Below are 25,759 nucleotides of genomic sequence, written 5' to 3' on the forward strand. Positions count from 1 at the left end.
GCTTAGAACCGCAGCTACCCTTGGAGCTCAAACATTTGGTCTCTTCCCAACTGCCAGCATCTTTTCTGTTGGGACACCTAGGGACAGGAAGCTCATCCCCTTCAAAGTCAATCCCCTCCAGGGAAGTGAAGTCCAAATCTATCCCCACCCATGCTTCTTAATCACCAACCCCTGGTCCACATGCTGTCAACTAGAGCATCTCAGTCCAATCGCATCATGATGGGAGCCACAGATGCTAGGCACATGCACATTTTCTGGTAGACACGTTTAAGAAAAGTATAAAGAAACAGGTAAAATTAATTTGAATGGTGTACTTTAACTCACTATATTCACAGTAATATCATTTCAATGTATACTCTATATAAAAATTTTTATGAATTGAGACGCTTTTGCACCAGGTCTTTGAGATCCAGTATGTGGCCCACGCTTGCAGTATGTTTCCATCAGCACGTGTCACATTGGCTCACAGCAGCCACCTGCAGCTGTCGGCTCCCATGTGGGACAGTGCAGGCCCAGAGGTCAAGAGCCCCCACTCCCTCCCCACATTGTCCCCATTCTGTCCTCCCCGCACCTGCATCTTCCCCATTAGAGCACCCCTCTCACTCTGCCCTGGGACCATGTCTGTCCCCATCATGCTATGTTGCACTCAGGGACAGGAGTGTCCTGCTCATCTCGTCTCCTACTGCTGCCATCTGACATGCCACCTGGCCCAGGCAGTGGATACACAATGAACACACATGCCCGTCAAGCTGAAAAACTACGTGTTCCTCCAGGTAGCTGCTCTCAGACACACAAAGACAAGTTCAGGTTCGCTTAGTAATCCTCTCCTCTCTGCCCCAAACCCTCCCAATCCAATTCTACATGGTAAGTCTATCTTTCCTTCACGTTCCTCCCACGACCGCTTCTCCTGCCTCTGCCAAGGACCCGAAAGTGAGCTCTGATGCTACGAAGCTTCCCACCATGCAGCGTTGCTGTCAGAGGGGAGAGTGGCCCTGGGTGGCAGTCTGGGGACCTGCCCAGCTCGTCCAAGTGCAGCCTGTCACTGTGCCAGCTCTGACAACCAAGCTGACTCCTAACAGGGTGAGAAGTTTGAGGCAGGCAGAGCCCAAGAACTCCCCTGGATCTGGGCCAGCCCTGGGAGGAGACCTGGAGCCCAGGGGTGGCCAAGGGAAATGAGACACCTCTAGCTGTTGCCCTGGGACCATGCAACCCTGCTCTGCCAGAGTCACAGGGACCCCAAAATGAGAGACCTCCAAGGCCCTGCTCAAAGTCATGGTAGGGCGAGGCCAGGAGGACAGGGAGCTCCCAGTGCCCCATCCCTGTGCCTAGAATCCCAGGCTCCAGGATTGCATGCTGAGGATGAAGTTCTGCCTTGTCCCCTGGTGAGTCCAGGCTGCGGTTGCCACAGTGACTTCCCCAGGGGACTAGGAACAGCTTGGACTTCATCAGTCCCCTTCCCAGGCCTCAGAGATCTTGGGAATCTGGGCCACCACCTATCCCTAGGGGTTTTCTCTGCTAGAAGACCTCAAACCAGCCCTGGAAAGCCCCCATGGAAGGCAAGATTTTACTCCAGCTCCTTTTCCTCCTGCTAAATTCAAGAAAGATTCAGGGCATGATTGAATTTTAGTAGTATCGCATATCCTGTGATCTAAACTTTTTCTTCATTAGACCTGCTACCATCCAGACAAATGTATGATCACCTTCTATGCTTACACTCTAGGAGTCTCTCTCCTCCCTCTTCTCTCTCTCTCCCATACACACACACACACACACACACACACATATATATATACATGCATATATATTATATATATAGCTATCTGATGATTACCTAAAGAAAACAATGGTTTCTTCTAGATGGTAGTATTTGGGGTGATATTTTAACTTTCTTCTTTATACTTTCTCTTTTTCTTAAATTCTTATGATTAGCATTTATCATTATTTTAGGATGCAGCAGTCATTATTCCAAAAATATAATAAGATAAAATAAATTCTATAACTGAGTTACTATCATAGTGATCATTAGCAGTTGTTTATCTTTTATGAGTTTTCCTTTTACATCATTTGGATTTCCTTGATTTGCACCACTGACATTTACTATAGCTTATTTTGTTTAAGGTGTCTTGTAGGTGTTGTGGTGTCCGCAAATGGAAAAGATCCTGGTGGGTCTTAAATAGGGGAAGGGGTGGAGCAGTTCTTGGGGTGGGTAACATACATAGATCTCTCTTCCAAGCTTCACACCACCTGGACATCCATTATTACCATCTCCACAGAGTCGACTCTGCCTCAGAGCCATAGACATCAGTGGTTATTCACTGGCAGTCACACATCTAGCACAGTGGCTGTTTGCCCTCCTTTAGGCCACCAGCATTTGCACCCACCTTGGGTGTTCAGAGAATTGCTCCATATGAACTTGTGGGAAACAGGCTCACTCAGAAGCAGAGAGGTGATTGAGAGCCCAGGTTCCAGCTTGAGCCTGCCCAGGCGGGAAGGCCAGTTGTGTGACTCTGGGCAACTTACTTCATATCTCTGTGCCTCAGTTTCCTCTTCCATTCAGTGGGCAAGATATTAGCACCTTTGGGGCTGTGTACATTGAATGAGTTAATCTCATGCTTGGCCAACATGCACTCTAACCATTCCTCCACCAAGAAACCAGATACCCTGGAAGTGCACTTTTCCAGCCCTCTGTTGGATATGTGTTCCTGCCTGGGCCAATCAGAGGCCCCTGCACAGGATGTTTTGTTTTGTTTAATTTCTGCAGCAAGTGACCCAGGGAAGCTGGGTAGCAGCAATGGCCAGATGTCGAGTGTGCAGGGCAGCACGGCCATGCCCCAACTTATCAGGGGCAGCGGCAGCACCCTCCAGAGGCAGTTTCTGTGCCTGGCCACAGCAGAGGTCTTGCTGAGTAGCTCCTTGCTTCTGCTCACTATTCATCCTGGGCCTCCAGCTTGCCCACCCAACACCGGGTGAAGCCCTGGCTCCTCTCAAGACAACCTTTTCTTCTTCAACCATACACAGCCTTTGTTTTCGTACAATGAACTGCACCATCCCTCTCCCTCCCTTGTCTTGAGGTCCTGGCTCAGTGCCTGAATCCCCACCCGCCTTCTGCTCCATTTCTGTATGCCGGCCTGTAGCCAGGGCCACTGTTTTGCCATGCAAACTTCTCACATCTCCCGCTGCTTGAGAACCCCTCAAGGCACCCACTGATGTGTCATGAGAGGGTTTAGACGAGGCTGTGTACCCCCTCTCCCAAGATATACCCGGTCACAGACATGCTGGACCTTCACCATCAGGACTGTTGCTGGGCCCAGCTCCCAGGCACCATGCTGAAGCACCAGCTTCTCTCCCATCTCACTCCCCTGCTTCCTTGTGCCTGCATCTGCCAAGCAGCCCAACACGAAGCAGATAGACACATTTGCGTTTCAGGGAGGGTCATGACCTCCCACACAGCTTTAATGCAATGAGAGGATACAGTTCAGAAAGTAAAAGGATGCAGCCTGAAACCCGATCATGAGCAAGGAAACCTGCCTCCTAGGTGCCCGCTGGAGGGCACCCATCTCCCACCTCCTGGTTTCTCTAGGATTAGCTGCCACCTGGCCTAAGGACCTCCTTACTACCTTGCAGATCAGGGTGGCTGGGGTGAAAATAGCTGCATAATCCAAGCAGCTTAGAATAAGGGTATCAGAGGCCACTGGCTTCCTGTCTCCAGTTCCAGGAAAACATGAGATGGTTGGGAAACAAAAGGCTAAACGTAAAGAATGGCGACCCTCCCTTCAGAAAGCACTGCCTCCCCAACCCCTATTCAAAATTGCCTTCCAAAATTCTTTTCTAGGACATGGCACAAATCAAAACACAGTGGAGAAAATTTTGTTTTTTTAAATAGAAACTTCATTCTATTGCTTTCATATCTTACTGTATGATCTTTAGACCGCTCGCATGACTTCTACTAGGAAAAAAAAAAATTATACAAATAGGCTCTTAAGAGAAGTGACCTGCAGGGGAGGCCTGATGCCACCAGGGGGCACCAGCACCTCCCAAGGAAAGAAAGAATACAGGGTTCACCTTGGGACAACTCCTGCTGACTTTCACCCCTTTGTAGGGGGTCTCGCCCTCTGGCCAGAGGAACAGGGCAGTATTGCAAGGTTACAAGGCTAGGACCAGCACCTAGTCGATTCAAAGACTGGGATCATAGTAGAGTTAAAGGTCTCCATCTGGTGGTTCCTGCCCCTCCCCATTGCCACCACCACTAATGTGCTTCCTTCACCCCCTGCCATTTTGACCGTCAGTTTTTAAAAGACAACTGGATAAATGATAACTGATGTCACATACAGTCCTGATCTCTGGCCTCTCTTGAGGCCTGTGTTCAGCCAGCCTGGCCCTAAGGAGCCCTCACCCAGAAATCATGTACTCTAGGTTTCAGGGCCTCCCCTACCTCCTCTTCCCTTGCCACCATCCCCCAAGCCCAATGGGCTTCACTCACTTTCTTTAACCTAATTTTATACCCATTTGACTAGACTCCCTGGTCTAGGATTCAGAAATAGAAATCTGGGACCCTGGCCTTTTAAGGTTTTACTTCTCTTCCAGATAAAAGCAGAAAGAAAACCAGATCTTGGTCAAAATTAAGAACTAAAATGGATGTGAATTCAGAATGTCTTATTTTAGCCTCATTAGCACACTTGGGGGGACCTTTAAAAACCTTAATTGAACGACTGCTACTTAGGAGATCACATATGAAAATATAATTTGCTATTTTTTCCAGCCACCATAGGTATTTTCCCTTCCATTGTCCAAAAAGGAAGCCAAGACTTTGTTTATTGGCTGAGTGGTTCCTGTGTTACCTGCCTAATGCTGGCATTGCCAGAAAACCACGAGGGCTGAGATCCAGGGAGAAGATCCACAGCACATTGGAGGAGAGAGGCAAAGACACCAACACAGTATGGGGAAGCTGTTTGATGCTGAGAGGGTATTCTGAAGTGTGAGGTGCTGGGGAACTTTCTGTAAACTGGAGAGACAGGGGAGGGATTTTAAAAAGACAGACAGCCTATACTACCAGAATAGGATTGGGGTGAAGAACAGACTAAATTATATAAAGACAATTTAAGGAATGTGGCAATTCTTACTCCAGAATTGTCGAGTAAAATTCATACCTGCTGATGTGATGTTTTGTGGCAACTTCACCCGCCAACTCTTAACTGGGATGGAAGGTGGCAGAGAGAATGTGAGCAAAGTTGTGATTAAAAGTGACTGCTCTCCAGCAGATACAGGAGGGTGGGAGAGAAAAGGGACAAGACAGTCTTCAACTGTCATGAGGACTTTGGGAAGCCAGCCTAGCGACAAGGAGGAAATGCCACATTAATCAACTGTAAGGCATCACCTCCATAAGTCATCTTGGAGTCTGTCAGTTTGAATGTCAGCAAAACAACTTGCATCTACATCAATTTTTACCACAATGAACTCTGTCTTTAAAAGTTAAATTGGGAGATGTTTTTTTGTGCTTCTTCATTAAATTAACTTTATTAAATTTTTTTCAAAATGTTTCTCTTGCTTATGAGTGATGTGGTCACTACTAGTAATCATTTTGTTTGCAACCATAGCCAAGTTTCCCAGAGGAGTATGGATGGGCCAGGGAAGACACACTGGTCTAGACATCTAAAGGGTCCTAGACTTGACCTCACCACCTCTTGCCCCTGCATCACTTTGCACATCAGCTCTTGGTGGACCTCATTGTTCATTGCTATAAAGTGAGGGGACAGACCAGAAATGCAGAATCCCTTACAATTCTAAATTTCTACTTAGAAAAATTTTTTTATTTTAGTGTACTTATACCTGTCAAACTGATTTCAAAGAAATTATGGAGTAATCCAACAAGCCAGAGGAGGACAGCCGTGCATGCAGTTTAACAGATGTCAAAACCCTTGTGAGAAGCTGGTTTGTCAGGGGTGAGGCCAGACCAGGCATCTTATTCATTCCTTCTACAAAGGTCTGTTGAACACTTGCTTTGGCCTCATTGTTCTAGTTGCTGAGTGCTGGGGACACAGCAGTGAAAAACACAGCAAAAATTCTTTACATTCTAGTGATGGGAGATACAATAAACAAGATAATTCAGTAAAAACAGTATGCAAGAGAATGAAAAGTGCTCAAGAGAAGGGCAATGGAAAATGTTGGGGAGGGCCGGGTGCAAGTTGAATGTTTAGACAGGGAGTCGACGCCTGGTCCTAAGTCCCAGTTCTTCAATTGTCCACAATACCACATGACCCAGCTGGGCTGAGCAGACACAAGGCAGTCTGGGAAGGATGTGAGCACAAGTGGGGCAGTCTGGGTTATTCTCGTACTGCTTCTCCAGAACCCATAGTCTTAGGAAAATCAATTGACCTCTTGGAGTTCAGTTTCTTCTGCTGTAAAATGGGAATTAAGTATCTATTTCCAGGGCATATCATGTGAGTTAAATGACATAATGTATGTTGCTGCACGATGTGGAGTCTCAGGTTCCAACCTCATGAGGTGTCCTTTCCTGCCCCGCATGGGACAGTAGGGGAGGGAGACTCCCCAAAGCTTCAGTCTCCTTCTGGGCAGAACCTCTCTGTGGGCAAATTCCAGCTCCATGCAGTTTCCAAAGGGACTCAGCCTACAGGGCTCCTGGGCTCCAAGCCTCTCTGTAGAAATGGGGATGCTTCCTTGGTGCCTCTAGGGAACCCTGCTTCTTCCTTCCAGATGGAGAGGAAATGGTTCGGGAGGTACATCTTCGCTCCTCCAGCCCACTTTACCTGTTACAGCCAGAGGCCCCCTGGAAGGGCTTCTCAGAGCCAGCCCTCCAGGACCCTAGCTCAAACTCCTTTCCTTCAATGCCTTCCTACCGTTGCATCTCCAAGAGTCGCATCCTCACTGTCTGCCCATCTGTGCCTTGCAGCAGCCTCAGACACCTATATCTCAGGACCACCTTCTCCCTAGCATTTCCTGCCCTTTCTGAATCACCAGCTCTTGCTGGGCTCTGCAGCTCAGCTTACACCCCCACCCCTCAGGGTAGGGGTACCCCCACCCTTACCCATAGGTTTGATTCGGTCATGCCCCTTGATGTGACTGATGCCAGCACAGGCCTCTGTTCTGCATCTGTCATGCTGCACCTGAATCACCTCACATTCCAAACAAGGACCATGGGTTGAACTCATTGTGGCCCCACCAGGGCCTGGCACACAATCTGGCACAGCCCAGATACCCAGGGAGCTCAAAAAATGAATGAATATATGTGTGGCTATGGCAAGTGGATGGGAGGGTAGGTAGGAAGTGGGGGGAGTGGGAAAGAGAGGGATGGGGCGGGGTGGGCAGGAGGGACAAGCAGCTGCCTTGGGCAAGGTGGGAGCCAGACATGGAGACGGAGAGAGGTGGAGCCTGGGGGTGTTTAGATGGATGGCTGCCGGCCGAGACCCCCACCAGCTCCTTTCTATCCACAAGCCTGAGTTCTGCAACTGAGGCCTGCAGGTCAAATGAGCAGATCTTGAAAGTGAAGTGAAAACCAATTAAAAAAAACAGCACTGACTTGAAAGAAATTCCACAAATGGCTTTCACACAAACTGGCTTGTGTTATAACAGAGTTTATGATCTGAATTTTGCATTATTAGGAATAAGGACAAATGTGGATGAACAGCACAGGTACTGAAACAACATGCATTAGATAATAAATGGTATCCACAACTCTCCCAGTCCTCAAAGTGCTTCAAGCCTTAACGTTTTATGATCGCTTCCTGAGAACTAAGGGGGATGTGTGTGTGTTGTTTCATTTTCCCATTTTCACATATTCAGAATGTGAATAACCATGGACCAGGTGTTGGTTGAATTATTGGTACCAATTCCTCCAGCCCTTGTAGGATTATACACTCACTCATGACTTCCCTATTGGCCCCCATGCACATCTCACCCCTTAACTTTGGGTTTGGCCATCAACTTGTTCTGGTCAAGCAGATGTTAGTGGAAGTGACCGAAGCAGAGGCTTGAAATGTGTTTGTGTATTTGGACTTGTCCTACTGTGCTCTTGGCATGACCATGAGAAAAGCATGATGTGGTAGCCCATGAGTTCTGAGAGAAAAAGCAACCTGGAACCAAGATCAGCCAAGCCCAGCTCAACCCCAGCCAACTCACAGACCCATGACTGAGAAACAGGGGGCCCGCACTGTTTCCCACTGAAATTGTCAGTTAACAACAGGTGACTAATCTGGACCATGACAACTGCACTCTTTACTTAGTGATGACACTGCCAGGCATGCGCTGGCCATTTCCCACACATCTTCCCATAGAACCCTGACAACACCCCTCAGACACACGTGTCACCATCTCCACTTTACAGATAAGAATGCTGGGACTCAGACAGTTAGAGCAGTTTGCCCAAGCTCAGGGCTAGTATGTGAAAGGGCAAGGATTCTGACCCACATCTGTCTGCCTCCAAAGCCCATGTTGTGTGCCAAACTTGCTTCCATGTGGAGCAAAAGTTATGCTGACAGGAGAAGAGTCCCTGCTCCTGCAAATGTCAGAAACGCTTGGTGCCTATTCTTCACCATACCCTGTGACTAGCAAAGTGCACTGTTTTACAGCTTTATTTCCTTTAAAACACATCATGGGGACTGGTTGTCCTTTTCCAATTATGACTGAGCTGTTCATCCTCAAATGCCCAAGGAGAGAGCCCTGCAGACAACTGTGACCAGACTTTTCAGAGGAAGGCCCCGTGAGCCATCTTGGCCTCATGGCCAAGCGCTTGCTCCAAACCACCTGTTAACTGTGCGAAGTCATGTGCCGGGAGAGGTGGTGGCGCTCGCGGAAGTACTCGTGGCAAATGGGGCACGTGAGGGCCTCTGCTCTCAGCCTCTTAGAATGCAGGTCAGGCCCCGCACGCTCCTTTTTGTGGTGAGATCTCATGTGGAAGACCAGGTCGGAGGTCAGGCGGAAGGACAGGTTGCACTTGGCGCACCAGTTCTGGGTGGACAGGCCCAGGGAGGTGAGCGTAGGGGGCAGCAGGGCCCAAGAGTTGGTGGAGGAGGAGGATGGGGGTGTGGGGATCTGGACCATGGTGCGCTTAAGCCACAGCGTGGGGGTGCCCAGGAAAGTGCCACAGAGAGGAGCATTTGGTGGCACTGTGTGCAGGTTCCAGAAATCACCCAAAAGCTTGGAGTTGGAAAGTTGACCCCAGCAAGTGACATCAACCGTGTTGATGAGTCCCAGCAGTTCTCCCAGGGCGTCTGCAGGTTCACCCACCTGAAAGACAGAGGCTGGTCCCAGTCTCGCTGCTGGACCCCTGGCTGGCTTGCTGAAGGCACTTCTCTGCTCCCTGCGGGCTCCACTGGGCCACACAGAGACACAGGTGCTGCGGGTTAGGTCCCTGGGGATATCGAGGGTCAGCTGCTGGGGGCCAGGCTGGCCTGCAGGGCCACTGTGCTCCCTGTCCTGGGCCTGCCTGCCCCCAAGCCTCTTCTTGAGCCGAGGCACCTCTGTGAAGGCGCTCTGCCCTTGTTCCCACCAAGTCTTCCGGGGCATCAGCTTTCCCAGCCTGAGCTTGCCTGGGGCCATTGACAGTACCATCTCGGCACAGGCCTCATCCTGGCCACTGCCGTCCAGGGCAGTCTCAGAGCCCAGGCGGTTCGTTTTCTCCAGTAGCACCGGCTTCCGGCCCCAGCCCTGCTCAGATTCACTAAGTCGCCATCTGTTTTCAGCTGAAGGGCTCCGCAGAACTCCCTTCCCAGTAGCCATGGGGGCCACAGGGCCTGAGCCAGCTGAGTAAGGTGGATCCTCCAGCAGTTGTCAGCCCCCAGAGTTTCTGGAGGGCTTGGCCAGGGGAGTGGCTGTGAGACTGAAGGGCTCCCCTGGGGCCTGGGCCAGCACACTTGGTCCACGGGGCTCTGCAGAGAGAGGAAGCAACAGGCCATGAAGTGTGCTCGTCACTCAGGGACATATCATAGCATGCAGGCTGTAGGAACTTATAGAACTCCCCTCACCTGGGACCTCAGTATCTTGGGCCAATTGCTGATAAGAGCATGAACTTGAAGGCAGACAAGAGTCCATGTGAGTCCAAACTCTGCCAATCTTCAGCTGTGGGATGTTAGATGAGCTACCCTTCTAATTAATCTTCTCAGCTAACTTGACCAGAAATAGTTTTTCCTCCTTTGCATCCAAAGCATCCTGACTACTACAGATGCAGCAACTCACCCTGACTCAGAGCACAACGTTTTCCCCACTAGAACTTCATCAGTTAGGAAGGACCCCATCAGTGAGGAAGGACCTCATCAGTGAGGAAGGACCCCAGCGCACAATGCTGCCACCCAGAGGCCAGACTCAGTACTGCCCTGCATCTATCAGCATGCAGGTAGGAGCTGCTGGGTTAACAGCGGCACAAGGCTTCCACCAGTCAGCTGTGACTTGGTTGACACTCTAACATCTCTGCACCCTGATATACATCAGTTTTTGTTCCTTTTTGCTCAGTGTGCTGATTTTTTTTTTAACAAATCATCACACATGCCAGGACACTTCAAGCACTTGATGAGAGGAAGTCTGTTGCACAGGTGACCAGAGGGTAAAAACTGGACAATAAACACCCAGGCAAGGCAGGTTGGGTCTGGAGCTGTTCCTGGCCCCTGCTCCCACACCTGGGGGCAGCCACCTTTCTACCAGGCCCTGACCCTGCCACAAGTGTGGGTCTCCCCCTCCACTCTCCTGACTACACTTGTTCTTCACACATTCATCCACTTGCTTCTCCTCTGCTCACCTGTCAACTGTCAGAGGTCTTCTTGCGCCAACCTACTTGCCATTAACAGGGGAATCAGCCTCTGCTTTGCCCTCAAGGTGCTCATGGCTGCAGGGGAGACACACAATGGCCATATGTGATGGCACCTGGAAGGAGAGGGAGCCATCAGCCCTGCTGGGGAGACATCTATCCCTCTTCTTCCCTAATCAGCCCACCAGCAAGTTCTTGAAGCTTGCAGATTCATCTTTAAGTGTCTCCTCAGCTTGTGAGAGGTTTGCTGGAGCACACGCCACTGAGTGTTCTGAGCTTTTATCATTAAGAAATATGTATCCTGAGCCCAGGAGGACCTGAGGAGTGGGCAGCTCTGATCCTTCCTCACAGGGACATCATTTGGGTTCAACTCAGCTTCTTCTTCTTCTTGGCCTGCCTCCTGCTCCACCTGTAAAAGGCATCACAGATACCAGCCCTCCTTATCACTATCTTGGTAACAGAAGCCTGTGACATGTGTTTTGTATATGTTGCCTCCTTTCATCTTCAATACACCTGGAGGGTCATCATCCTTTTTCATCAGTAAAGAGGACCCTGGTCCTGCAATACTAAACATCCTGCCCAACGTCCCCTACAAAGAGGAGGCACAGCTGGGATTGAAACCCAAAGCCTGCTTGGTTGCACTGGCCATGTCGCCTTCCCAGAGTCCCCACTGATGAACAACCAAGTCAACTATGTGACCCAAATACCAAAGGGGGGTATATAGAAGGTTTAAGCTTCCTTTTCCTGCCTTCTCTCCAATTTTTCCCAAGCTTTTACCCAATCAAGAAGTCAGATTCTTTGTCTAACCTGTGAAGTTTGAACAGTTCGTGAGGAAACACATGCCAGCCTTACCCTTCAGCCCACTCCAGTGTGACTCCGGTCTCCTGCTTGGTCATCCTGAAAGGACTTCCAAGATGGGCCACCAGGGGGAGCTGAGCCTCTCCAAATATTTTTTCCAAACTTGAGTCCTCAAAGAGGATGCCATTGACATCAGAATTAGTGCCGGCTACTTGAAGAGGCAGAGTGGCCATATCACTGCACCGCGTGACCCTGAGCTGTCCTTCCCGCCTCTCTCAGCTTCAATTTCCCATCAACTGGGGTTGGACTAAATCATCTCCACAGTCCTTTCCAGGTCTAACCATGTGTGACTCCAGTTGGGATGAAGCCATTTCTTCCCCTTTGTCAAAGAATAAACAGTCTGCTTGAAGCCCTGTTGCTGAGCTTCCATAAGCTCACAAAGACACACACACACACACATCCAGGCACACTCACACCCTCACATACACATACATTCACAATACATATACACCCACAATCTCACATGTATATACTCTCACGTACATACTCACACACACTCAAACATATACACACTATTACACAATCAAATGCACATACACCCTCACACAAACTCCCCCTTTCTCTCTCTCTCACTCGCTGTCCCTCACTGTTTTCCAGATGACAGTTTAAACCCACCTGATATGTTTCCCACAGCTGGGCAGGAGGCTGCCTTGCTGACCGATGTCTGGCTGCACCCCTGTACCCCTCTGCACATAGCCCCACTGCGTTGCCCTCACAGCTCAGGCAACATTGTCCAACCACAGCCATGTAGACCCCATTGACAGAACTTCCAGTGTTCTGAACGACAGATGAGATGACTTTCTCAGCTATAAAATTTGGAACATGCCATCTTTCTGCAGACTGGAATGTTTGCTACCAGAATGCTTCATGATATAAATATACATCTCACCATTTATTGACTACATAAATGTACATGCCAGAGATGCCAAGAGCTTAACACATCTTATATCATGGCATTTTCACAACAACTATTGCAGGTCTCAATCCAAATGTGTTCAGCTACAACCTACAGATGCCATATCAATAATAAACTCTGTGCTGCTCCAGCTTTTTGAGACTCTTCTAGATCTGGATTCTGTCAACTACTGAATCCACCCCAAATCACTTGTCAGTGTTATCATCCAACTCTTACTAATGATAATGAGAACAAAGAGGAGAAGGAAGAAAAGGTGGAGACCAAGGTACTGAACTGATGAAGACCTTAGCATGCTGTCCACCCTCCCTGAGGGTCACCACTCTCACATGCACCAACACTGCCAGGTAAGGTCACTCAGGCAAGTGCAAAGAATGACCTACTAAACTCCTTCTGGGGACCCATCTAACCTCAGTCCACTGCATCTGTGACAATCACCAGAAGGAAGTCTTTCAAATGAAAAATGATATGAGTCTGTTGTGGCTTGTTTGGGGTCAAGGGACCACAGGCACAGCCGCTCAGTGTTGCTTCTGTCCCTCTTTCCTACATGGACCTACCAATTCCCTTTGTAACTGGAAGGAGATTCTCTGTCCAGACAATCGCTGAACAAAGCAGAGCTGCCCCCTCCTCTTTCTCCTTCCACTGACACCAGCTGTTCTGGCAGCAAGTAGATCTATGCATCCCTTGATTTTTTTCCCCCCATCCAGTATTAAAGGAACTTTGCTGTCGTCCACACTCCTCAATAGCCTATGTCCATTCCGGGCTCTTGATCCCTGACACTATTTACTCATCCTTGTCACTCTGCTGTGTATGTCCTGAGATGGGACTCTTCTTGCCTTCCTTGGTTCTTTCAGTCTGAGCTCAACAAGACAAACCTCTGAGCCATACAGACATCACTCAGTGCTGGCTTCCCTCATAGCTCAGATGGTAAAGAATCTGCCTGCAGTGCAGGAGACCCGGGTTCAATCCCTGGGTCAGGAAGATCCCCTGGAGAAGGAAATGGCAACCCACTCCAGTATCCTTGCCTGGAAAGTCCCATGGACAGAGGAGCCTGGTGGGCTGCAGTCCATGGGGTCACAAAGAGCCAGGCATGACTGAGTGACTAACACTTGCACTTACACACTTGTGGTCTTCCTATTGAAACAATCTGACTTCAATCCCAGACTCTCCAACCTTTTCCCAGCCTTTAGATGAAATAATGCTCTTGGCAGACTTCTGAAACTGAGCCTCCCAAGTCAAGAGTTGGTCTGACCATGTCTATCCTCCCCTATCACTGGGAATACTTCTCCCTCAGGACTCAGTCCTTCTGGGCCATCAACCAGGGTTCTACTGACCAAAACATGAAGTTTTCTGAGAGGTGAAGCCTCACCTGCCCCATAGTGTAAAAGCGCTTGCCTCTCTGTTTATTATCTACTGCTGGGGCCCTGGCTGCAGACTCTAATCATTCCTTCATCTGAGCAGCACTGGTCACATTCTAGCTTTCTGTTCAGGTTCTAACCAGGCTGTCCCAGGAACCTTCCAGCCTCACATTCACAGAGAATTTAAGTGTGTGGGTTTCTAGGGTCAGAATGCCTGGGTCAAATACAGCTCTGCTCTTGCCAATCACGTGACCCTGGACAAGGTGCGGATCCTCTCCCTGCCTCTGTTGTCTCACTGTGGACCACCTTAGTGCCCACTTCATGAGGTGGTTGTGAAGATTAAATGGATTAACATACCAGAGCCTGCCTCAATAAATGTGAAAGTGAAAATGTCAGTCACTCAGACGTGTCCAACTCTTTGCCACCCTGTATACTGTAGCCTGCCAGGCTCCTCTGTCCATGGAATTCTCCAGGCAAGAATACTGGAGTGTGTAGCCATGCCTTCTCCAGGGGATCTTCCCAACCCAGGGATCGAACCCAGGTCTCTTGCATTGCAGGCAGATTCTTCACTGTCTGAGCCACCAGGGAAGCCCAGGTTTATCATCATACTCATAATTTATTATCATACTAGTTCTGAAGGTTAAAGACAAGCTCAGTGCTGCCTTCCCTCCACTTATGCCCCACCAGGGACCTGCACACAACAGTGTTTAATAAGGGACCAAATGGCCTGGGCAGTTTCCACCTTCCCCCTCCATTTACAGGAAAAAGAATTCTTTCTCAAGCAATGGAATGATAGCATGTTACTGATATCTGAACATACTCACCACCCCAAGCTAACCAGCCAGCCTCCAATTGTCCCAAGATGCAGCTCAGAAACTAGGTCTTGTTCAGTGAAACCATCTCCACCAACAGTGCCTTTCTCCACAGCTTCCTCTTCAGCTAAAACAAATGAGAACAGAAAAAAGTCTTCTGTACCCCAAGACTTTGGTTTCCTCAGACTCTGGAGATGCTTCTCATACTTTTTTGGAAGATTTCTAAGGATAATCATCTATCTACTTCTTCTATATGTGGATTGTGTGTTGCTGGGTTTTCCTAAAAGGGAAACATACATGTTTTCTAGACATCCTGTGGCCATAGGACCCTGAGAAAATGAAAAACTGCAGACTTGTCCAGGCCTTCCTGGAGGCTGGCTACTGGTGCCATGTGGTGGGAAAGAAGAGAAGGACTTCCCAGCCAGCCCTCAAAGGCTCCACATTCAATTATGCCTACATCCCTCTAATAGCAATGCCTGCTATGATCAAGCAAAACCCAATGCAGGATTCCCAGGATGTAGCCAGCTCCCAGGCCCACTGTGAGGTCAGCTGCAGTCCTAACACAACTTGGCCAGTTCCAGTGGCAGTCTTCAGAGGAAAAGTCCATGGTTTGTACAATAGATTGCATAGTCAGACTCTACAAGAACATCATTGGCTAGAAAGAAGAGATGCAGTCTATTGGAGAAGGGAAAGAAACTCAAAAGCACTGCAGCTCAAGATTTTGCCTAGAATAAAAAAAATTATGTGATCATGTTTTAAAGAAAAGTTGTCACCTCAGGTTTTTTGAAAAAGAAATCTGCTAATCAAAGCAGACATGATGGTTCTATATCATTGGAAAAGCATCCCTTCCCCCTCCCTCCCCAAATTCTAATACCTGGGAAGTCAGAGGTTAAATGATGCAAAAGACAATTTAACTCTTCAGTCCAGAAAACAGTCTCCCAAATCAAAGTGTCATGCCTATACCTACGAAAGTGTCCAATGTTCTTTGACATAAAGTGGGAAAAAAGATTTTTTTCAATAAACACACTGAAATCTTCTTCCATCATTTTTAATTTTTGTTCAATTCTGTGTGATTTATCTACTGACAAATTTCATTTTGTGTATCAACCAAAAGTTAAATAAGCTGAATTATCACTAAAAATCATAACAAACTCAAAGAGCAGGTTAAATTAATTATGAAAAACAAAAGCCTCAAATGTTGGGCAGTAATTAGCAGCTTTAAAACCGAACAAGTTTCCTTTTTACAATTTTATATATATATATATTATGTATGTGTATGTGCATGTTTGAACATACATGCCACAAAAATATCATCAAATAATGAAATCATGTCTGATTAAATTTTTAAGAAGCAAAAAACTGCTTGGCTATATAATATTTTCTATTTCATTTCTCAAAAATGAATCATTTGTTTTTCTGTATTTCTTCACCTAGTATCTTGGATATGAAAATGAGACCTTTCTACTGTAGTCTTACCTTATGTACACAAAAACATTACTCTCCAGTATCATAATAATTGTTATAAAAAGGCTGGATCATTCAACAGTAATTATGAAACCTAATTTCTGCACACCACCAGCATTGACAAGTATACACTTTATAAATTTATAGTTAACTTCCTGTTTCAACTCTCACCCAAATGTTTCCCATGCAAAGCTCTGGCCTATTGTCTTCCCACAACTGCTCTCTGAATCCCACCCTCGCCCTCCCCACCAACCTGGCCTTGTACTGCCTGCACATAAGGATGGTATGGGCCCCCATGTTCCCTTAATGTTCCTGCAAAATTTAGCTTCCTGGTGATGTCTGTGTCTATTACTAAAGGCCAAATACCAAGAAAAGGATTCAATCAATGCCTTGTTTCTAAAGCAGAGTATTTCTTTCAGCTCACCCTGAAACTCAGAGATTTATAACTTGATCCTTTATGTATTTTCCCAAACTGGCACTGAATAGGTTACATGCCTAGATCTTTGATATAATTAGTTGGAGAAAGGATCTGGAACAAATGCATCGTTATTACCCTAGTACCAGAACAAACTCTGGCTAATAACGGAGCGGCAGAGGATGGGTGAATGGCTGAAGGGATGAATTAAAAGAATTGCAGCCCAGAAAGTCAACCTAGGAGAAAAATAAATAAATAAAAATCCAAGGTGGAATTCTTGTTAGGGGAAGGAAAAGGGGAAGAAGGGAGGAGGAGAGAGAGAGAAAGAAGAGAGAAAAGGAAGGGCGGGGGACACAGGTAAAACAACGATGGACAAGAAAAGGTGAAACAGATGAGAGAAAAATACAGAAAGAAGCAAGGAGACAAAAGACAGAGGCAGAGGGCAGGGAGTGGAGTGGGGAGGAAAGGAGCGATGGAGAAAGCTGGTGACAGAGCGAAGAACCGAGCAGTTAAAAGCAGGGCTGAGAACCTGCCCCGGGGTAAGGCCAGTAGAAATGAGATGACTCCCGACCCCCACGCCCATTCGTGGCCCCGTCCCGGGGGCAGGACAGCGCGTCTCACCTTGGCTCTCTCGCGGCGCTGGGGACGCGCTGGCAGCCCCGGCCGCCTCCAGGTCGGGGCAGTGACACGCGGCTCGGAACTTGGCGCGCGAGCCCCGGGGGCCGGCTGGTCCCCGCCTTCCCGGACTGCCCCGCCTTTGGGGCGGGGCCTCGGGCCCCGCCCGCAGAGGGCAGAAGGGTTTCTGGGAAGGGTCTGCAAGTGGGCTGAGCCCTCTGAAAGGGGCGCCTAGGAGACTCGCTTCGCGGCACCGCTCGCCGCAGATCCGGACGCTGCGCCGCATGCCTTCACCTGGCCCTCTTGACTGGGCCTGGCCCGCCCGCGAGCCCCGTTCTGCATATCTCGACCGGCCGTCCCCGCTGGCTCAGGTTTTGCCCCATGCCTCGCAAGTTCAGGACTGAGGAGGGTGCCCTAGCGCGCGGGCTTGCCTTTGGAGGTGGCACTTGGACCACGGCAGAGGCTGTACTTGATCCGTGTGCCGCGACTTCTACCCTCTTAGGTCTCCGAGACCCAGGCGACAGACAGTACAGATGGTCCGTGCCATGCCGCTGCTGATCCTCCGTGCGCTGCCCAGAGACCCCCATCAGCGTCATGGACTCTGCTTCCCTTCCAGGCTGAGCGGCCGTGCAGGCTCCATCTTTGTGGCTTCCCCGATAATCTCCCAGACTTCACTGGAGCTGACCCTCGGCCTCTCAGCCTTTCCTGAGCCACCTCAGTTCTGAAATGGCAGCGTTTTGCCAGATAACGGTGAGTTCTGTGACTTCACAGAACGCACAGGTGTCAGGGAGCTTAATTACCCACGGAGGGTGGGAGAGGCCAGGGCCTAAAGGGTTGGGGACAAGAGGAAATGCCTTCTAAGAGACTACATTCATGCCAGATCGTGGATTAAATAGGACATATCCCTGGCGTGAGGGTGAGAGGAGGTGGGAGTGGAGTTTCAGGTAACCTGAATGGTTGCAGTGGCATCCAGGTGTGTGGGTCACATTGTTTGAGGCCAGCAGAAGGGCAGAACAGTTTAGATAGGGGAAGAGAGAATCTTTGAGGAACTAAAGGGAACCTTCCTTCCTTCAGTCCCTCAATAACTGTTCTGGATGCCCGTGAAAGTGTCGATTCATAAGGTGACTAAGCTCTGTGCTTTTCTTAGATTTGGGAGCATCTATTACACAAGGCAAGATTGTAAAGGAACAAAATTATGATGAGTCTGAGGTGGGCAAAGTGAAATTCAGAACAGACATTTAAGTTCTGGTAACAGTCCCCAAAGCAAAACTTTTCTTCTGTGAAGAGAGCCCACTAATTAATATAAACATGAGAAATCAAATCTCTAATGTGCAGCTCAGTCAGCCTTCATGGAATTACAGGACTTCTAGGACAACCTCGAAAATAATCTGTCCACCTAGAATTCTGTATCTAACCGAACTGTTAATCAAGAGTGAACACAACACAAATATTTTCAGGGGTACAGAGCCTAGGTTGAACACCCTCACAACCTTGGTGAGAGAACTACTGAAGAATGTGTTTCAGAAGGAAGGACACGGAACCCAGAAGAAAGGAGAGAGTTTCAAGAAACAGTGACTGGAAGTCCAAGATTAAGATGTCAGTAGGGTTGGTTTTTTATGAAACCTCCCTGAATTATAGGCAGCCTTCCGTCTGTGTCCCAAACACTGCCTTTTCACTGTGACTGTTTGAAGGCCATCTCTGGTGTCTCTTCCTTTTCTTATGAGGATACTAGACTTAGGCCCAACACTTAAGACCTCATTTAACCTTAATCACCTCCCTAAACACCCAACATCTAAATGCAGTCCCATTAAGGATTAGGGCCTGATAAATGCATTTGGCAGTAAGGACACAATTCAGTTCATGCTGCTGCTGCTGCTGCTGAGTTGCATCAGTCGTGTCCGACTCTGTGCGACCTCATAGACGGCAGCCCACCAGGCTCCCCCATCCCTGGGATTCTCCAGGCCAGAACACTGGAGTGGGTGGCCATTTCCTTCTCCAATGCATGAAAGGAAAAGTGAAAGTGAAATCACTCAGCTGTGTCTGACTCTTAGTGACCCCATAGACTGCAACCTACCAGGCTCCTCCGTTCATAGCACTCAGTAAATATCAAAGAAGTTATCAGTACTTAAAAAACTTCCCACAAAGAAAATACCATAGGAGATATAGGAGATACCATATCAAATATTCATGAAGCAAATCATTGTGATCATGTTCAAAATCTTTCCAAAGACAATGTAAAACCCTCCCAAGTGCATTTTAGGAGACTAGTCTTACCTAATAGCAAATCCAGATAAGAACAGGACAAAAATCGGAAATTACAGACTAGCCTCTCTCATGAGCATAGGCAAAAAATAAAAATCTGAACTAATACTAAATTCAATCCAACAGTTAGAAAATATCATAGCCAATTTGAATCTATTAACAATATGTTAATGTTTCAGCTGCATTAATTTAATTAGCCATATTAATAGATTACTGGAAAAATATGTTTCTCACAAAATATACAAAAATTTTAGTTAAAATTTAGCATTCATTCATCTCTAGCACACCAAGAATATTAGTGAAATACCTTTATCTGATAAAGGATTTCTACCAAAAACTTTCAGTAAGTATCATTCTTAATGGTGATGTGTTAGAGGCATTCTCTTAAAAATCAAAAATGCCTCCATCATAGCTCTACTCTTTGGAGTAGTCAGGACAATGTTTTTTATTTTTATGCTGACCCAGTGGATTTTATAATTTTTAAAATAAGAAAGCCTAGCAAGTTAAGTGACTCTATCAATCAATAAGTACCTTAAAACTTAAACAACTTAAAACTCTATTTAAAGTACTGTTTACACTAGCAGCAAAAAATGTTATTTAGAGAAGGTATTTGAAAAAAGAAGTGAAGATCTTCATAGGGAAATGAAAGGTATTGAGAAAGACCCAAATAAATGAAGATATTCCCATGTTCACTGAGGAGTCCCAATTGCAGATTCAAATACCTCAAAATGAATCATAAACAAATATTAAGAGGGTTTTGGTGGAATGAAGAGTCAATTCTAAAATCAAGAGTTGATTTTAGAATGTGCATGAACAAACAAATGGCCAACAATTACCCTAAGAAAAATTCGATGGGTGATTTACCTTGTACTATCAAGGCTCGCTCTGGCTCTCTGTGAATGTTAGGCTAGGTATAATAATTGAACCCTGTGTGTATCAGATTATAGCAAACCCCGCCAAATCTTATCAGCTGAAAAGCACAAACTTTATTTCACTCATATATCTCACTGTTGCACAAATACCTGTCCATCCCAGATTCCCAAGAGGGAGCAGCACTTCTCACTTACTCAGCTACTAGGCTGTTAGTTCTGCTTAAGTCACACCTGGATTCTTAAAAATTCTGTTCAGAAGTGGCACATGTAACTTCTATTAATGTTTCCTCGGTGGAATCAAGTCCAAGTCTGCCATGAATATGGCAGGGAAGCAATCCTCTACAAGAGGAAGGGACAGTGAAAAACAGTAATACAATCACTCACATGATAATAATTCAGACAGTGTGGTATCAACACTTTGGATATAAACCAATAGATGGATAAAGGTAATAGAACAGAGAGCACAGAACCAGGCCCACAACTTATGGATTTTGAACACATCAGAGGTGATGTGTAAATCATGAGGGAAAAAGTAGAACAGACAGCAAACGATGTGGGGACAATTTGCTCTATATATGGGAAACATGAAATCAGATCCGTACCAAGAATCATGCTTATAAATTAATTCCAGGTGGATTCAAGATGTCAGTGTGAAAGGCAAATCTTTAAAACTTTTAAGATTAAACCTCTTTCACCTTAACAAAGAAGAATTTCTTAAATAAGATATAAGCTGTGCAAAACTTAACAGCTTCTGAAAAGTGACAAATTCAACTACATTAAAATCAAGAACTTAAAAAAGAGTACATATGTACACATAGAATACAGATATATATATATATATACACACTTATTCAGGAATACATATATTTACATATATAAATCACTTTGCTGTACCCCTGAAACTACCACATTGCAAATCAACTATACTTCATTTTTATAAAAACCAAAAATTTGTTTTATTAAAAGGCATTAAATACAGTGAAAAAAGAGCCACACACTGAAGAAGATCTTTGCAACAATTGATAAAAGATTAGTATCCTAAATAAACATGGAATTTTAAGGAATCAAGATGAAAGAGAAACAACTGAATTGGAGAATGGATACATGCAGAAACAGACATTTCACAAAGGACAGAAAATGAATGACCCAAAATCTGTTGAACGAACATCAGTCCCTTCAGACTGAAACAGATGTTGAATCAATATAAAAATATATAAAAATATGAAGCAAAGAAAACCTAATAAGCTGTAGGGAGAAGTATACTGGATTTTATCAATGCAAAATATCTTTTATTTAAGATATTCCATTATTTAAAACACCACTTGAACAACAACAAGAACTACAAAAATCTCCAACACAATGCATAAACATTTGTAGTTTTTGTATTTTTGTTATACATATTTGAAGATCTATTTTATATTTATTACAGAATGACTTGCAGCATATTTCTCTCTTCTTTTGTGCCAACAAAATAAAATAAAATGGTAAAATTATTTCTAAAAATGTTTATATTCACAATCGGAGTTTTTGAAACACTTTTGACTCAGAGTTGTTTATGTCCAAGGTTAGTCTATGGAGACACAAGTCACCCCTTTCTGATTTCTGGTCTCAGAAACTATGAGCATAATAAAAGCTGTGCTTACTTGCTTAGTCGTGTCTGACTCTGTGACCCCATGGACTGTAGCCTGCCAGGCTTCTCTGTCCATGGGATTCTCCAGGCAAGAATACTGGAGTGGGTTGCCATGCCCTCCTCCAGGGGATCTTCCCAACTCAGGGATCGAACCCAGGTCTTTCACACTTCAGGTGGATTCTTTACTGCCTGAGCCACCAGAGAAACCCAAGAATACTGGAGTGGGTAATACATCCCGTCTCCAGGGGATCTTCCTGGCCCAAGAATCAAAGCAGGGTCTCCTGCATTGCAGGTTGAGCTACCAGGGAAGCCCCATAATAAAATAGCTCTTGTTTTATGTCCCCCAGTTTGGGGTGGTTTGTTAAACAACAGAAAATAACTGGCATGTCCTTCATTCACAAGGTACTTTGACATCCTTGTAGGACCTTCTTCCCTTTCTTGATCCTTCCATCCACTGAGTCACAGGAATGACCACTGAAACACTCTACACTCCAACTTTCCAGACTTCCTCCCAACTGTGATGTCCTCATCTAAGCCATCTCAGCTGCCCTCTTTCAGTTGACAAAAGGGTAGGATTTCTCCAGGATTTTAATGGCCCCCTGAGAGGGATGAGGGACAGAGGTCTCACCTTACTGCCCCTCCAAAGACCCCCTGCCTCCCCCCAGGATTGCCCACAAGCAAGACACTGAGTAGAACTGCAGGTCATAAAGTCACTATGCCAACCTTCCTGTCCATTATAAGGGTCATCACAGGGAATTCTGCTTCCTTGGGGTGGGGGAAGGGCCCCAAAGCCATCCATCTTTGCCTCTTCACCCTCAGGGGAGGTACCAGGGGAGGCTCACTGTGCACTGTGGTTAGAGGGCTAGAGGGGTGGAGGCCCCTGGGCAGCAGAGGTCATGGGGGCTGTGGCCTGAGGGGGCCTGGAGTGGCCAGGGTCCAACAGGACCGTAGGTATGGCCAGGTAAATGGAGAGCAGTGGGCCCTGGGTACCCGGCCCCGGGCTCTCCCTCTTGCTGTTGCTGCTCCCTCCACTGCTGAACGCAGGGAGCTTCCAGCACGATGTCCTGAACTGGAGAAATGTCCGCCACCTTGACTTTGGCTGGAAAACCATTCACCACTACCTCAGCCCAGACTGGGGAAGCCTCCACAGGAGCATCAGGAGCAAGGCGAGCAAGTTGCATGACTGTGATGGTGCCTTTGACCTCTATTTAGTCTTGGATGCGTGAGTAGCCCTCCCATCTGGCCCCCTGTGCTTCTCAAGGCGCCTCTGTCCCAGGGTCACTGATGGGAAGAAGGGGTTCCAGGGGTCCCCAGGCTCTGTGAGAGAGGAGGTGAGGACAGTCTTGGTCAGACCCAAGAAATAGACCTCTGTGGCCTCCTTATTCCTAGACAAAAAGAAAGCCCCAGGCATTTATTTCCTGGGATTTCTACTTCTGGAAAGGAAAAAGCACACCATAAGGTTTCCCAGTGGCTCTGTCTCTCTTTTCTTCAGCTTGGCCTGGATCTGTAAGGCACATGCATGACCTTTAGCAGGTGATCGCTAGGCGCTGCCTTCTCAGCAGTTGTGAGAAGCTCACAGTGCATTTTGGTTTTGTTTTCTTTCCAGAGAGATTACTGTGTCCTCTGTTAGGCTTTCTTGTAGTGCTCCTGCTTGGAAAGTCCTTTGCTTTGCTGGTTCCAACTGTTTTGCTGCTTTCTTCAAAAGCTTGGAGAACCACATTTTAATTTGTGTGCGCTTTAAGAACAGTTTGGTTTGTCTGCTTGTGGCCCTGGGAAACCTGGCCTGTGCGTTAGGTACCTTCTGACCATCAAAGGAAAGGGCGGGGTAAATCTTCAGGCTGGAGAGATTGCCTTGGTTCCATTTTCGACTCCTCTGTGAGACTGAGGATAAACTTTACTTATTTAGTAGTAACAGTGGCTTGACTCTCAGTATCACTGAAATGTTTTAAAGCTCATCACTGGCATCTGTCATCCTCAAGACAATCCTGGAAGACACAGTAGGAATGTATTTGCCTATGCAATCTCTTGGAAAAGGGAAATGGACTCCTAGAGGTTGGATGAGGTATGACAGAGGCTGGTGGAGGTGACAGGGCCAAATCCTGCTGGATTCTGCAAATGGGTAGAGGAGAAGATGGTGTCCAAGAAAGGGACCTACATATCCATTCCCCAGCCTCAGGCCATTAGAGTAAGAAGAGTAAGCCCAGAGCACGTCTATAGTGGGCCAGGCAAGGCTTGTTTGAAACCACAGCAAATTCTTGAGTCCCAGAGAAATAACCTTGTCTCTCTGGGAACCATGCTCACTCAGTCCAGTTGTAGAAAGCCTTGGTGCCTTCAAAGCCATCTTGATGAGAATATTTGGAGGATGAGGACAGCCTTCCTCCTGTGGCTGCTTCCTGCTACTCTTGGGGAGAGGGGAATAATGACCACTGAGGAGGCAGCTCCAGTTTTGCAGTCAAGCAGACTCCACTCATCAGTCATGCAACTTGGGCAAGTTGACTCACCTCTCTTTGCCTCAGCATCCCCATCTGTACAATGGGATCTTCATACCTACCTCACCTGGTTGTGATGAGGATGAATGGGAGTTTGGTTTGGGAGTATGGTTTGGGAGTATAGTTTTCCTACCATGTGTCAGATGAAGTCATGGAAGATGAGCATAAAATAAAGGGAAGGCAGAGCGCACACCCTGGGAACTCGCCAGCACTGCAGGGGCCTCTGATCCAGCCCTGACTCCCTAGCTCACTCTCTCCCATGTGCCCTTTGTGGGGAGGTGGGGTGTGGGTCAGACTTCTGTGGGTGGCACTCCCAAAGTTGTCTGGATCTTTCATCCATTGGTGAGCAGTCTTATTCACTCCCTTGTTCCCTTGCTCATCCACTCACTGAAATAATTACTGGAAAACTTCTATACACCAGTCACTGTTTTTGGGCAGTGGAGATAAGGTAGCAAACACAACACAATTTGAAAAGTCCTTTTCCTCTTACAGCTTTCATTTTAGGAGACAAGACATAAATCAAAGAGGAGCTAGGATATGAGATGGGGATAAACACCAGGGGAAAAATCAGGACAGGAGAATGAGAAGTTTTGAAGGAGGGACTGTTCTAAAGAGGTACCCAGGAAAGACTATAGTGACAGACTGAGATGGTGTCAAGAAGACTTGGATGACTTTTGAGTAGAGTAGGTGTGTGATTGGATCATGTTTAAAAGAGTCACAGATGAAGGGCACAAGAATAGAGCCTTCTAAGTGAGGGGTCTGGTGCAGAAATCCAGGGAGGAGATGATGGTGGTGTGGACCAATAGATATGTGTGGCAGTGATGAGTGGACAGATTCTGGAGCTATTTTGAAATCAGAGACTACAGGATTCCAGAGTGTGGATGGTAGGCGGCTGGGGGAGCCAGGTGTGTTGCTAGATTGGAGATAGGGGTAGGAGAGGAAAGCAGTTTCTTCACCATGTCTTCTTCATAATGTGAATAAATATTATTATCTTCATTTTACACATGAGGCAAGGAGGCTGCTCAAGGCCTGGGGATGAATGACCTACCAAAGCCTCAATATAGAATACACGGATCCAGAATTTGAACTCCAGAGTCCTAGTCGTTGTCTTCAACAGTATGATTATAATGTATCTTGATGTGAATCTCTTTATTTTATTTCATTTGTACCTAAGATCCTTGGAATTATAGGATAATATATTTTATCTAATTTTGGACATTTTTGGATGTTATTTCTTCAAATAATGTTTCTGTTTCTTTTTCTTTTTGCTTTATTAATTCACACAGTATATATATTGTTCTGCATAAGTGTGTCCTGC

The 25,759-nt window shown here is 46.8% G+C and overlaps 1 protein-coding gene across 8 annotated transcripts; it reads right to left on the reverse strand.

Annotated features, from left to right (window-relative positions):
• Nucleotides 1-5,821: 5,821 nt before the first annotated feature.
• On the reverse strand, nucleotides 5,822-17,300 carry ZNF488 (zinc finger protein 488). 8 transcript variants are annotated; one of them, XM_043477240.1, is made up of 5 exons: nucleotides 17,195-17,300; nucleotides 14,707-14,821; nucleotides 11,071-11,162; nucleotides 9,978-10,869; nucleotides 5,822-9,881 (listed from the first exon to the last, which is right to left on the reverse strand). In XM_043477240.1, exon 5 carries the CDS (start codon nucleotides 9,730-9,732, stop codon nucleotides 8,761-8,763), a length of 972 nt encoding a protein of 323 aa, XP_043333175.1. In that variant the 5' UTR covers nucleotides 9,733-9,881; nucleotides 9,978-10,869; nucleotides 11,071-11,162; nucleotides 14,707-14,821; nucleotides 17,195-17,300; the 3' UTR covers nucleotides 5,822-8,760. The 8 variants fall into 8 exon arrangements, with proteins under 8 accessions (XP_043333175.1, XP_043333177.1, XP_043333176.1 ...); XM_043477242.1 differs by having other exon boundaries at nucleotides 9,978-10,071; nucleotides 10,745-11,162; XM_043477241.1 differs by having other exon boundaries at nucleotides 9,978-10,090; nucleotides 10,745-11,162.
• Nucleotides 17,301-25,759: the final 8,459 nt, after the last annotated feature.

The sequence above is a fragment of the Cervus canadensis genome, chromosome 8 (assembly GCF_019320065.1).
Source record: "Cervus canadensis isolate Bull #8, Minnesota chromosome 8, ASM1932006v1, whole genome shotgun sequence".
Lineage (NCBI taxonomy): Eukaryota > Metazoa > Chordata > Mammalia > Artiodactyla > Cervidae > Cervus > Cervus canadensis.